The sequence below is a fragment of the Phodopus roborovskii genome, unplaced genomic scaffold (genome assembly GCF_943737965.1).
Source record: "Phodopus roborovskii unplaced genomic scaffold, PHOROB, whole genome shotgun sequence".
Lineage (NCBI taxonomy): Eukaryota > Metazoa > Chordata > Mammalia > Rodentia > Cricetidae > Phodopus > Phodopus roborovskii.
Genome location: NW_026126433.1, coordinates 47,538,751 through 47,551,010, shown reverse-complemented (window position 1 = coordinate 47,551,010; position 12,260 = coordinate 47,538,751). Strand labels below are relative to the sequence as shown.

At 43.5% G+C, this 12,260-nt stretch overlaps 1 protein-coding gene and 1 pseudogene across 1 annotated transcript in view; both read right to left on the bottom strand.

Moving 5' to 3' along the window:
- The window catches only part of Desi2 (desumoylating isopeptidase 2), a 44,387-nt gene extending 38,983 nt beyond the window's left edge, over nt 1–5,404 (bottom strand). The window contains exon 1 of the mRNA XM_051186386.1: nt 4,935–5,404. Within this exon, the coding sequence (XP_051042343.1) occupies nt 4,935–4,976 (42 nt within the window). The 5' untranslated portion in view covers nt 4,977–5,404. The remainder of the gene's footprint in view (nt 1–4,934) is intronic.
- Nucleotides 5,405–9,914: 4,510 nt separating this feature from the next.
- Nucleotides 9,915–10,323, bottom strand: LOC127223670 (60S ribosomal protein L31-like; annotated as a pseudogene).
- Nucleotides 10,324–12,260: the final 1,937 nt, after the last annotated feature.

The window sequence follows — 12,260 nt, the reverse complement described above, 5'->3', positions numbered from 1 at the left end:
AAACAACCAAGAACAAAAGCCATTAGGCATGGCAGTACACACCTTTAATCCTAGCACTCAGGAGGCAGAGGTAGGAGAATCTCTGTGAGTTCCAGGCTAGCCTGGTCTACATAGTAAGAACCAGAACAGCCACTGCTACATAGAAGAGACTACCTTACCCCCCAAAAAAGAAAAAGCCAAGCATGATAATATTTGTTTTTATTTTGTTTTGTTTTTAAATATTTAATTTTTATGTGCGATGGTGATTTGTTTGCATATGCGTATGTGTGTGTGTGTGTGTGTGTGTGTGTGTGTGTGTTAGATGCCCTGCAGGTGAAGTTACAGACAGTTGTGAGTTGCCATGTAGGTGCTGGGAATTGAACCTGGGTCCTCCAGAAGAGCACCCAGTGCTCTTAACTGCTAAGCCATCTCTCCAGCCCCAAGAATGATAGTTTTTGTAATATCTGCTTAGGACAGGCAGAAACAGGTGAATACCAGGGGCTCACTAGCCAGTCAATTTAGCCAACTGGGTGAGTTCTAGGACAGTCAGAAACCCATTTAAAAAAAAAGAGGAGGAGGAGGAGAAGGAGAAGAAGAAATAAGAAGAAGATGATAAAATAAAGACAGGGTGGAACAGCAACCAAGGAACACCTGAGGTTGTTTGACTTCCACATGTGCATACATGAAGACACACAATTCAAATGTATGACAGACACCCTAATCAAGTTCAATGCTAGCTCTCTAAAACTTGCCTACAAAGGCTAGAAAGCAAGTGACCACTTATTCAGGTTCAGCATAGTTACATGTGAGGCAATCTCTGCAGGGAAGAGGGTGGTTCTGCCAAAGCTTTTTCTTTCTGTTAAAATAGGGGTACGGGTAGACCCCTCCCTACATCTCACTTCCACATTCTGTTATATGATGGCACCAAACTTAGTGCTATGGCAGTAACTTTGCAACTCTGGGGACACAAAGACAAATGCTAGCAAGCTGAGTACAGAAGAGTAGGAGGTTGCAAAATCTTAATGACACGACTGAGCTGCTGAACTATCTCGGGGGCTTCTGGATATTTGGATTTAAGATATTATCTTTCCCATATAAGCTGATGATTGTCAAGTTCTGTCATTTCCACACAGATCAACCAAAACTAAGAGCTGGATTAGGCCAAGTGACCAACTAAAGAGTTTATAATAAGGGGCTTTAGGTTTCCTTCCAAGTTTTTGATCTGAGGTACTGAGTAGAATGTTGGCTATCAAAAGTGGCAGTGGTGGGATTTGGGGGAGTGGTACATCGGAGAGGAAAGCATAGGAGAGGCACAAAAAGGAGGGGGGCAAAGTCTGCTGCTACCCATGTGGATTCAGAGACTGTATGGAGCTGGTTAGGTGAAGAGTATACTTAGAATACAATAAATGAGTGTGCATGAAGTCATTTAGAAAGTCTGAATTAAATCTACAGATGTATGAATGAAAAGTCAAGTCGGACCTTACCATACTGGCTAACTATACTCTCTTGGAGGAGTCTGAGAATCAGGCTAAATCAACATAGTCCAAACAAAAATGCCCTAACTGAGACTTCTGGGGTGTTTCTTTCCTATTTATTGTTGTTTCTTGTTTGTTTTTCAAGACAAGGTTTCTCATATGTACCCCTGGAACTCACTCTGTAGACCAGGCTGTCCTCCAACTCAGAGATCCACCTGCTTCTGCCTCCTGAGTGCTGGGATTAAAGGAATGCACCACCACCACACAGCTTCTTTTCTACCTTTTAAAGACTCTGAAAATACACAGGCACTCTTTTTAAAAGAGAAACTTGTCTCTAGGATGAATTGATAAACATAAACACTTGCATATTTTAAGTTTTTTGTCTGTTTTGTTTTCCAAGACAGGGTTTCTCTGCATTGCTTCGGAGCCTGTCCTGGAACTAGCTCTGTAGACTAGGCACAGCCTTGAACTCACAGGGATCTGCCTGCCTCTGCTTCCAGAGTGCTAGGATTAAAGGCTTAAAGGCATGTACCACCAATGCCCGGTGCACATTATAATTTTTAAGAAATTTGTTAGTAGCTAAGATAGCCTAAAGCATACAGAAATTCTGGATCTTTGAAAAATAAAGACTATGTTAAAAACAACTATAACAAAGATTTATTCCAGTAACTGTAAGAGTTCTGAATTTCCTGACTTTCTATACATACAGGTAAATTAGGAATATAAAAATAATCCGTTCCAAAGGTTCAGAGAATGACTCCTGGCTATACTTTATTGGTAGTAGGTTGCTCCAAAGTATACAGAGGACTATAGTCACCAAAAAGAAAGTAAGTAATAATTTAACATAATATTTTGAGGACTAGATTATTCCTCCACAAAAAGGAAAGTTATACAGGCAATCCTGCTTAATATTTACATATGTAGTAGGTATAGAAGAAGAGGAATGATCGATAGCTATCACATCTAGTGAACAGGAAAAATACAGTCATAGCTGAAGCAGGTGAAGAGAGACATAAGGATACATGACAATACTGATCAATGATTCCAACAGGAAAAACCAATGGTTGAGTTTGGAACAACTGATGCACCAGGCTTATAAACAAAAGCAATTATCATCAAAGGCATCTACAAAGAACAGAAATTATAACCAAAGATAAAAGAAATACATCACAAAGGAAAACTGAATTGAGAAAAATGGGTATAATGGTAAAAATGTATACTTTAATCCACTTGGCTTTGTCCTAAAGACTGTGATCATCCCGTTCCCCTTGAGGTAAACAAGTGTTTTTCCCTGGCTCTGAGTCCTCACAATCCTTCACTCACTCTACTACAAAGCTGTGATAGAGATTTCAGTTGTTTTCTCTCATGCATCCTACCTCCAGTAAAACTGGACTAGTTCAAAGTTCCTAGTTTGGCCCGTGCTTTCCAATTCTTACCCTTAGAAACTGACTGATCTCTGCCCTTGAAGACCCTACCAATGGTTCTAGTTCACTCCCTTCTATTTCAGGCTTTCCTGAACCTACAACCACAATATAGTCAGCTCTGGGTCCTCTTCTGCTCTTATTAAAATAATGCTATTCTGCTCTACATTGTAACTCTTTGTGTCTTCCTTATGATACCCCCAAATTCCTTAAGGCAGAGGTAATAAACCCTATCTGTGGTTCTACAGGGTCAAAATTAAATAAGTAATGGTAAGTTTTTTAATTCTATAAGTGTTCATAGTTCCTTAAACATTTTTATCCAAATGCTTCTCTTCCTTTTGATGAAATAACACAATATGTAAGAAATAATTAAGGGAATCATTCATTAGAGACAATACTGAATCAAGATTGTCATCTAGAAATTCTAGCCCTTGCTTTTAATAACCTGGGAAGGTCACATGTTTAATTACTTCATATTTTAATATCATTTAAAACACTCTTCCTCTAAAAAACACTGGTTTGAATATCATCCCTAGCCCTTACCACTTTGAAATTAGTAATGATTCTCCCAGATTCACACAACACACACTATAGGCCATGTAATGAATTTTTCAATTTAATGGAAAAAGCAAAACTCTGCTTTTCAGATTTTCTTTTGATTCTGAAACCATGGTCACTGCCTAATCCTAATTAAAAATACAGATGATATCTCAATATATATTCTTCAGAGTAAAACATATCCAGAGGGACAGTTATAATAGTCTTCATCAAAAGAATCCAAAGTCAGATGGGCAGGAGGCACTAAAATAATAAAAGGGCTATATTAAGTCTGAAGAAAGGATTCTCATGGAACAGAACACAAAGTTTAAATCCAGAGAATAATTTCTAACCAGGAGTGTAGGCTGTTAGTCATATGCTCTTCTAGAATCTCTTGTTATTCAACTTTTTCCATCATGATTCACTTTCCTAGTCTGCTAGCCCACCTCCTTTATCTCCAGACTGGAACCTACTAGAAGTCCCAATTCCAATTACAGGCAGACCATATGCCCTGTCGATGCAAACTCCTAGATATGGCATAAGGAATCCCTTTATATCAATAGTTCGTTTAAAAACTTATAAACAATACAAAGACGAGCTAAGAGTTGTAAATAAAAACCAAGGCTGTTGAATTTTTTCTTCTAAGTAGTTTTAAGCCAACAGAAAATAATGACGGAGAATTTTTCTCTGTCAATCCATGTACAAGAAATTTCCAGGATTCTGTTTAAAAAAAAAAAAAAAAAAAAATAACCAAAGGCAGGATCACAAACCCCAACTTGCACCTAACCGGGGCGATCATACTCTACGTGGTGCTTCTATGGGGTTTGCAATTGCAACCACAGGGAACCAGTCTTTGAACCCTAGTCTGTGTGTTCACAGTTCTTCAAAGTTAAATGACATAATAAACAAGGCTTCCCTTCCCTCTCTAGTGGTCACATCATTCACCTGTTGCAACACCTGGAAAGTGGTCTTCAGAATCCAGGAAAGGAGCACCTCTGTGATCTCTAAATAATTCAACGGGGCTGTTTTCGAGATAAATTTTAACTTCATTCATTTTAATGAGGCTGCCTTGGAGACCAGGGTGTGCAGGCTCCTGTTCACCTTTGGGGAGACTCTAGCATCCGCATCGCAGCTGTGACTTTCTACACTCGAGGGCCTTGGGAGTTGTGGGGAGACTTGAGCCTTTGGAGACAGGCAAGGGTCAGGAGCCGGGCGGGCAGGGGGGTGGGTGGCGGGGAGGTCGCCCGGCGACGCAAGCCTCGAAGAGGACACCGCTCATTGGCCCAGGGGTCGGGCCCACAGTCAGGGGAGCTGAGGGCTCGGGGGAGACTCAAACCCCGGCCCTCCAGGAGGCGCGCCGGCCAGTCTGGGGATTAGAAGGCAGCGCGACCGTCCCCTCCCCCCACCCCCGAGAACTAAGCTGGAGGCGGGGACGCGAGGCAGGAAGCAGCGGGCCGGGGTCCCAGCCCGTCGCCGAGGGCCGGCCGGCCGGCTCGCGCGGGTCGCCAGGGGCCGCACTCACCATGTCGTACACGTTGAGCACCACTAACTGGTTAGCCCCCATCCTCCTCCCCGTGGCCGCCGCCTCGTCCTCCAGCCGCTCGGTCTCCGCGGGGCGGAGGCCACTGCCACCCCCGCGGGCGCTTCAGGCAGGGCTCGAGCCGGGCACTAAGCGTCCAGCCCGGCCCGCCGCAGCCGGGGCGGGAGCATCCGGCAGCCGGGGACGCTCCCAGGAGCCGCTGACAGAAGCCTGTGTGAGGACCGGGCCAGACCGCTGGAGAGCCCGCTCCGGCTCAGGCGCCTCCCCTCGGCCGCAGACACGTGGGGGAAGGCGGAGCCTGGGCGAGGGGCGGGCTCCGGGCACCCTGGAGGCGGGGCCCGCCCGGAGCCAGGGTTGAGCCCGCCTGCGCGCTGACTCTCTCAGGCGCCGCACCTCGAGACCTAAGATGGCGGCAAGCCCGGTGCCTCTTCACCCCGAAGGTTCGAGGTAGCAGAAAGACTACAGTTCCCAGAATGCAGCGCGGAAAGCCCCGTTTCCTATTGGGCGTACAGGAAGCCTGACTACATCTCCCAGCATGCCCCAGGAATTTCTCCCCCCACCCCCATCCCCAGCCTCACGTCTCCCTGGGAGACTACAGTTCCCAGCTTGCCGTTCTGTGGATCTGCCTGCAGAACCTTGACTGTTCGTCCTTGGCGAGCGGAGTACTCTGTCTTTCAGCGCTGTTCCTCATGCTGGTAGCGTGAGACGTGAAGAAGTGATGACTAAGTTTTCCAAAGGCCTTCTATTTTTTTTTTTTCCAAGTGTAGGAGTGAGGAAAAGAAGGAAGGATGTTGTAAGGTAGGGTGTAAAGAAACACCCAGTTTTCCTCAATATGGAATTCACATTTCGTGTGAGTATCCTGCTCACGTGGGAAGAGTGTAGCAACTCATAGATTAGCTCAAAGCGTTTGTGCCCATTCAACAAATACTATTTTTTGTGTTCTGCCAAATGCCGTGCAGTGTGGTAGACTGAGCAATGCCAGATCCCGAGTTTTCAGTTTATGACTGAGATTAGATAACTGTTTTAGGGGTGTGTGTGTGAGAGAGAGGCGGGGTGGGGGGGGAGATTAGAGGGAGAGAGAGAGATTCAGGTGCCCAAGGAAGCCTTAAGAGTTAAAGGCAGTTGTAAATTGCTTGATCCGGTTGCTGGAAACCAGACACCTGTCCTCTGGAAGAGCAGAAAGTGCTCTTAGTGGTGACCCATCTCTCCAGCCCCTGAGGTTAGATTTTAAATAAAGACTTGGTAGGGTTTGGGCCAAAGAGTGACATGAGTGTGTCCATAAGTCTTTTAGAAAGATCGCTTTAGTGTCTTTGTGGCAAAGGAAGTGGAAACATGAAGGTTAACATGATAGACTGTAAAAATAGCGTCTGAAATTATATATAACCTTTGATGTGTCTCTCTACTGACTCTAGCAAGCCTTGACTTGCTTGGGTTAGTGAGACACTACCAAATATAATGCAAGAGAGTTGAAAGCACTTTGGATTTAAGGTCGGGCTTCTTCCCGATCCTGAGAGTCTAGCATTATATAAACAAGTTTGGACATTGAGTTTGTTGGGGTGGGGGATGGGGGTTTCAAGAACAGGTTTCAGATTTTTGACAGACATTTGAGTAGGCAATATGCTATTTAATAATATATAAGATTTTGGAGGGAGAAGCAGATTGGGAAGAGGGCAATCAAGTTATTTTTAGGTCATGTTATATTTTCAGTGCCTTTTACACAAGCTTGAAAAATTGGATAGGCATTCGCATAAAAGAAATGGAGTCATAACCATTAAACTGACTAAAATAGACATTTAAATAGAATTTAAAGTCTAGAGACTGGTTGGATAGCCCAGTATTTTACTTAACATTTCTGTTGTTTTAATAACAGACATTCTGACCAAAAGAAGCTTAGAAGTTTAGGACCAAAAGAGTTTATGGGTAATAGCCCGTCACTGAGGGAAGTCAAGGTGGGACAAGAACTTAAAGCAGAATCCTTGAAGGAACACTGCTTGCTGGCTCACTCCGAAGGCTTATGCTTGGCTAGCTTTCCTGTACAGCTCAAGACCACCTTCCCAGGGAATGACACCACACATACTGGGCCAGCCCTTGTGCCAATTAAAAAATACAAGATAATACCCACAGGCCAATCTGGTCAAGATAACCCTTTAAATGGAACTCTTTTCTCTTATGACTCTAAGCAATGTCAAGTTAAAAGTTGAAGCACTAGGGAGCATAGAAAAAGGTGCAGATGGAAAGAAATATTAAATGGGGAGGAGGATGGGAGGACATGATAAAGGAGGAAGTATGGAGAGGGACAACTAACATAATTGCCTTTTTAAAAACCTATAGAAACTATTGCAGAAGCTTCCCAAAATATATACATATATGAAAGGAGTTTAAATGGACTCACCATATAATGGGAGAGATAATGCCCCAACTAGATATCTTAAGCCACCAAGTAAAGCCTCCAGTGCCCAAAATGGGTTACATCTTGTTAAGTTGTTGGCCAAAAGAGTCCTATTGACACCTTCCCCCAACATCACAGTATTGCTAAAGCTATTGGTTACTCTCCACAACCTGACAGTAAGGACTTATTGCTGAAGATATCATTTATGTCATCAAACAATAAGAAATTGATCTGTTGCTTAACTCCTACTGAGTAGTGCTCATGGTACTGGATGGTGTTTCTCATGATACCAGAGGAAAAGGTAGTCATAAATATTACCCAGCTACAACAGCAACTTGCCTGCAAAAATATGATGTAATAGGGGCACAAATGTTATAAGAGTATCAATCACTTTTTTTTTTTTTTTTTTTTTTTGTACATTGTGTTTAAGGCCCACTCTGTGAACTGGGACTGAAACCTGAAACTACTAAAGTGGCTAAGAACGTGCAACTGGACCCCAGGACAAACCTACTACTATTATTTTGCAAAAGAACATAGCAATAAAATGACTCCTAATAATAACCTGCTATATCCCTAGATCAGTGCTTCACTCATCCCTCATCAGAGAAGCTTCTTTCAGTAGATGGAAATTGAACTGACTGGGTTTGTGTGCCAATTTGACAGGTGCTAGGAGCTAGAGAGGAAGGGGCCTCAGCTGAGGAAATGCCTCCATGAGATCCAGTTGTAAGGCATTTTCCCAATTAGTGATAAATGGGAGAGGCCCAGCATATGGCAGGTGATGCCTTCCCTGGGCTGCTGGTCCTGGGTTCTGTAAGGAAGTAGGTAGAGCAATCCAGGAGAAAGCAAACCAATAAGCAGCTCCAGTAACCCTCCATGGCCTCTCCATCAGCTCCTGCCTCTAGGTTCCAGCCCTGCTTGAGTTCCTGTTGTGACTTCCTCCAATGATGGACTATGATCTGGAAGTGTAAGCCAACATGATTTTTGGTCATGGTATTTCATTGCTGCAGTAGAAACCCTAAGACAGGAATTTTCCCAGAGATCCATAAATGAGCAATGTGCAGAGAGGGAGAGATTTTGGAGCACTCAGCCCTAAGTGAAATATTATCAAACCATTCCCCTCAAGGCTCAAGGAACTATGCAGAAGAGGAGGCAGAAGGATTGTGAAAACTAGAGGTGGTGCATAACTCCAAGGAAACAGTATCATTCAGACATATATGAAGCTAGACACCATGGTAGCACATTGCAAGACCTGTAGAAGCTCAAACTAGGTATATTGGAGAAGAGAAGGTAGGCACAAAGCCCCATCCTTAGCCAAGAAGATATGTGTAACAGATACCTGCTGGGAAAGGGAAAACTAGTTTTCTCCAATGAAGACTCATTAGGTATGGCAACCACACTCCTGGGCAGGTCCTATACCCAGGAGTAGTTGGCCAATATAAAAGGCTCCACCTTGCTAGGCATAGTGGCACATGCTTTTAGTCCCAGCACTTGGAAAGCAGAGGCAGAAATAGCTCTGTATGTGTTCAAGGCCAGCCTGCTTTACAAAGTCCAAGACAGCTTAGGGCAATTACACAGAGAAACCCTGTCTTGAAAAAACAAATGAACAAGCAAAAATCTCCAAAAGACCCCCCAAAACTAAAAAAAACCCAAAACACAACAACAAACGAACAAAAGGCTTATTTTTAAAAAGCATGTGTGCTTTTGCTTCATTTTTTGTCTGCCCTTTTTCTTTTGTGGAAGAGAGAGAATGAAGTAGGGGAGTGGGAGAGAATCCAGAAGAGAGTTTGGAGAGGGGGAAAATATGATAAAAATATGCTGTATGTAAGAGAAAAATATAAAATAAACAAAGAAAATAAATAAGGGCCAGGTGATTGCTCAGTGTTGTACAAGCATGAGGACCTGTGGTCAGATCTGCAGTTCCCCTGTGAAAATCATGCATGGTGGTATACTTCTACAACTCCAGTGCTTGTGGGGAAGGAGGCACACAGATCCTATGGTTCTGTAGCCAGCTAGTGTAACGGAAAAGATGAGTTTCACACACACAGAAATAAAAGTATCTTAAGGTCACACAAAAGTGGAAGAGGAAATGCAGAGGCAACTGGGAAGTCAGAATGAACATGGTAAATCAGGAGTCACAGGGTAGCCACAGAAGGAGTTTAAAGACCTGTCAGAAACATTGAGGGGAAAAAGTGAGGATGAGGACATGGAGACAACTCTAAACTTAAGGCCATGACTGGAGAGGGCTAGTCATGTTTCATGGAGGGCATTTTAAAGATGGGACATCCTGGGGCAGAATTGTATGTCAAAGAAGATTAATTGTGTAGGGAGAGGGGTAGGGATCATGGCCACAAGTGGAGGAGTTATAAGTTTGATAGAAGGAATGCTTTATTCATAATGACAGTATGGAAGGCAGAGGGTAAATGTATACTGGCGTAGAAGCTTAGGGAGACAGAAGGAAGCAGGCTAGGAAACTGAGATGTGTATAGTGCCTGCCCTTTCCCCTTTCCTTCTTTTATCCCTTTTCATTGTTTAGGTTTTTTTTTTTTTTTTTCCAGCTCTCCAACTTTATTTGACATTCAGCAGATTAGTTCTCATCCACGTTGACAGTCTGTAGATTTTTGAACGTGGTAACAGGCACGTAGGTTACCAATGTATACAGCTTGTTCAGGGAGTCCTCATCCTCCTTACGTTTTCTGGACAAACGTACACGGATACGGTAGGAACATTCCTTATTCCTTTGGCCCAGACGGCTTTATTGAGCCTGGTATCAATGCGAACATCTGGGGTCCTCATCTCCTTCATGGCAAATTTCCAGATTTCTTTGAGTGCCCGAGGAACACGCTTCTTGAAGCCCACGCCATGGATGCGCTTGTGGATGTTGATGGTGTACTCCCGGGTCATCACCTCGTTGATGGCAGAAAGGCCCTTCTTCTCGCCGCCCTTCTTCTCGCCACCCTTCTTCGCCGGAGCCATCCTGCCAGGGCCCAAACTGGAAAGCCATTGTTTTGGTTTTTGAGATAGTGTCTTGCTATGTAGATGAGGCAGGCCTTGAACTTTCAGTGATCCCCGTCTCTGCCTCTCAAGTGCTGGTATTACCAAGCTGGGCTCCTTATGGGAGTGCTCTTGCTGAACTTTATTTTTCTCAAATGTAGGGTGAGATTATTATAGGAAAGAAATGTACAGAGGGCTAAAAGGAGTTTGAAAAATGTACTGATCTATTAGTGGAAACCATCCATCATTTAATCAGTCATTGAACAAGTACCAACTATGTTTTGTGTGTTAGCCACTATCAGTAGTTCATTCAAGATAAGTCAGACATGACTGCTTCCTTCACTAAACGTGTGTGTGTGTGTGTATGTGAGAGACACACACACACTAATAAACATAATTTAAATTGACATGGACTAGGAATAATAGGGCATTAGATGAAAGCTTATTTGAGGCAGTTGTCAAGAGACATGTTAATTAAGGAATTGTTCTAAATGTGGTGGCTCAGGCCTGTAATCCTAGCAGGTGAGAGGTTGAGATAGGAAACTTGCCTGGGAGTTCAAGGCCCACCTGGGCTATGTAAAAGTTCTAGATTAGTCAGGAATACAATGTGATCTCCTGTCTCAAGATAAAATGTTTTGAGTTGGGCATTTTAAAAAGACAAAAAGGAGTCTGGAAATGTGGTTCAGTTTGATCCTCAGCACCATACAGAACTGGTATGGTGATTTGAAAGAAAATGGCTCCCAAAGGGAGTGGCGGTATTAAGAGGTGTGTCCTTGTTGGAGGAGCGTGTCACTTTGGGAGTGGGCTTTGAGGTCTCTTTTGTTCAAGCTCCCCTCAGTAAGACAGTCAGTCCACTTCCTGTTGTGTGCAAGATTTAGCAATCTCAGCACCAGCAGCACATCTGCCTACATGCTGTCATGATCCCTACCATGATTATGGACTGAGCTCCTGAAACTGTAAACGAGCCCCCTCAATTAAATGTTTCTCTTATAAGAGTTGCCATGGCCATGGTGTCTCTTCACAGCAATAGAAACCCTAACTAAGACAAGTGGGTACCAGGGACTTGGGGTACTATGATAGGCCTCACTGTTTGTTTGGAGAAATTTGGACTTTGGTACTTTGGGTTAGGAAAGCAATAGAATGCTTTAAGCAACGAAGACACAGGTGTTAAGAGTTATTTGAACTATGGGGTGATCACTCAAGTGGTTTCAGAGGCAAATAATTTTAGTATGTTGCCTAGAGATTGTTCTTGTAATATTTTGGTGAAGAAAGTGGATGCCATTCGCCCTTGTCTGAGAATATTCCTGCAGCTAAAGTGAAGAATTTTGGATTAAATTCACTGGCAGAGGAAATCTCAAGACAGCCTAGTAAAGACTCTGTCATGTGGTTTTTAGTGGGAACTCTAATGAAGCAAGCTGAATAGGGTAAACTACCTAATTTAAATTTTGAGGAGAAAAAGAACACCAGGAAGTAGAATATAGCTAAATTCTATGTTCAAGGAGATAAACAAATTAAGAAATGGAATAAAGGGAGTAGAGACCTCGGGGCAAGATCCTACCCAGTCAAGTTTCCAACTTGTGGAAAGGGACTAAAGGAAAGCTCAGAGTCAGGTATGATGGGACACTCAAGGCAGAGGCTGGCAGATCTGAGTTTAAGCCAGCCTGGTCTACAGAGCAAGTTCAATGACAGCCAAGCCTAGGCAGTGGAGGTAGCCATTGAAACAAAGTTGTTGAAGATGTAATTAAACTAGGGGGCATGTTCCAGCCCCAGAAAGCAGCAGAATTTGGCGATTTTGGCCACGTGGTTCTGTTTAGAGTTAAGGACAGAATAAAGGAGTTATAGAATAAAGCTGCTGAGGCCAGGCATGTGTCAGGGGTTTTCCTGAATGGAGGCCTAGTAAAGAGGCCATTTTGTGAAGCTGTGAAATT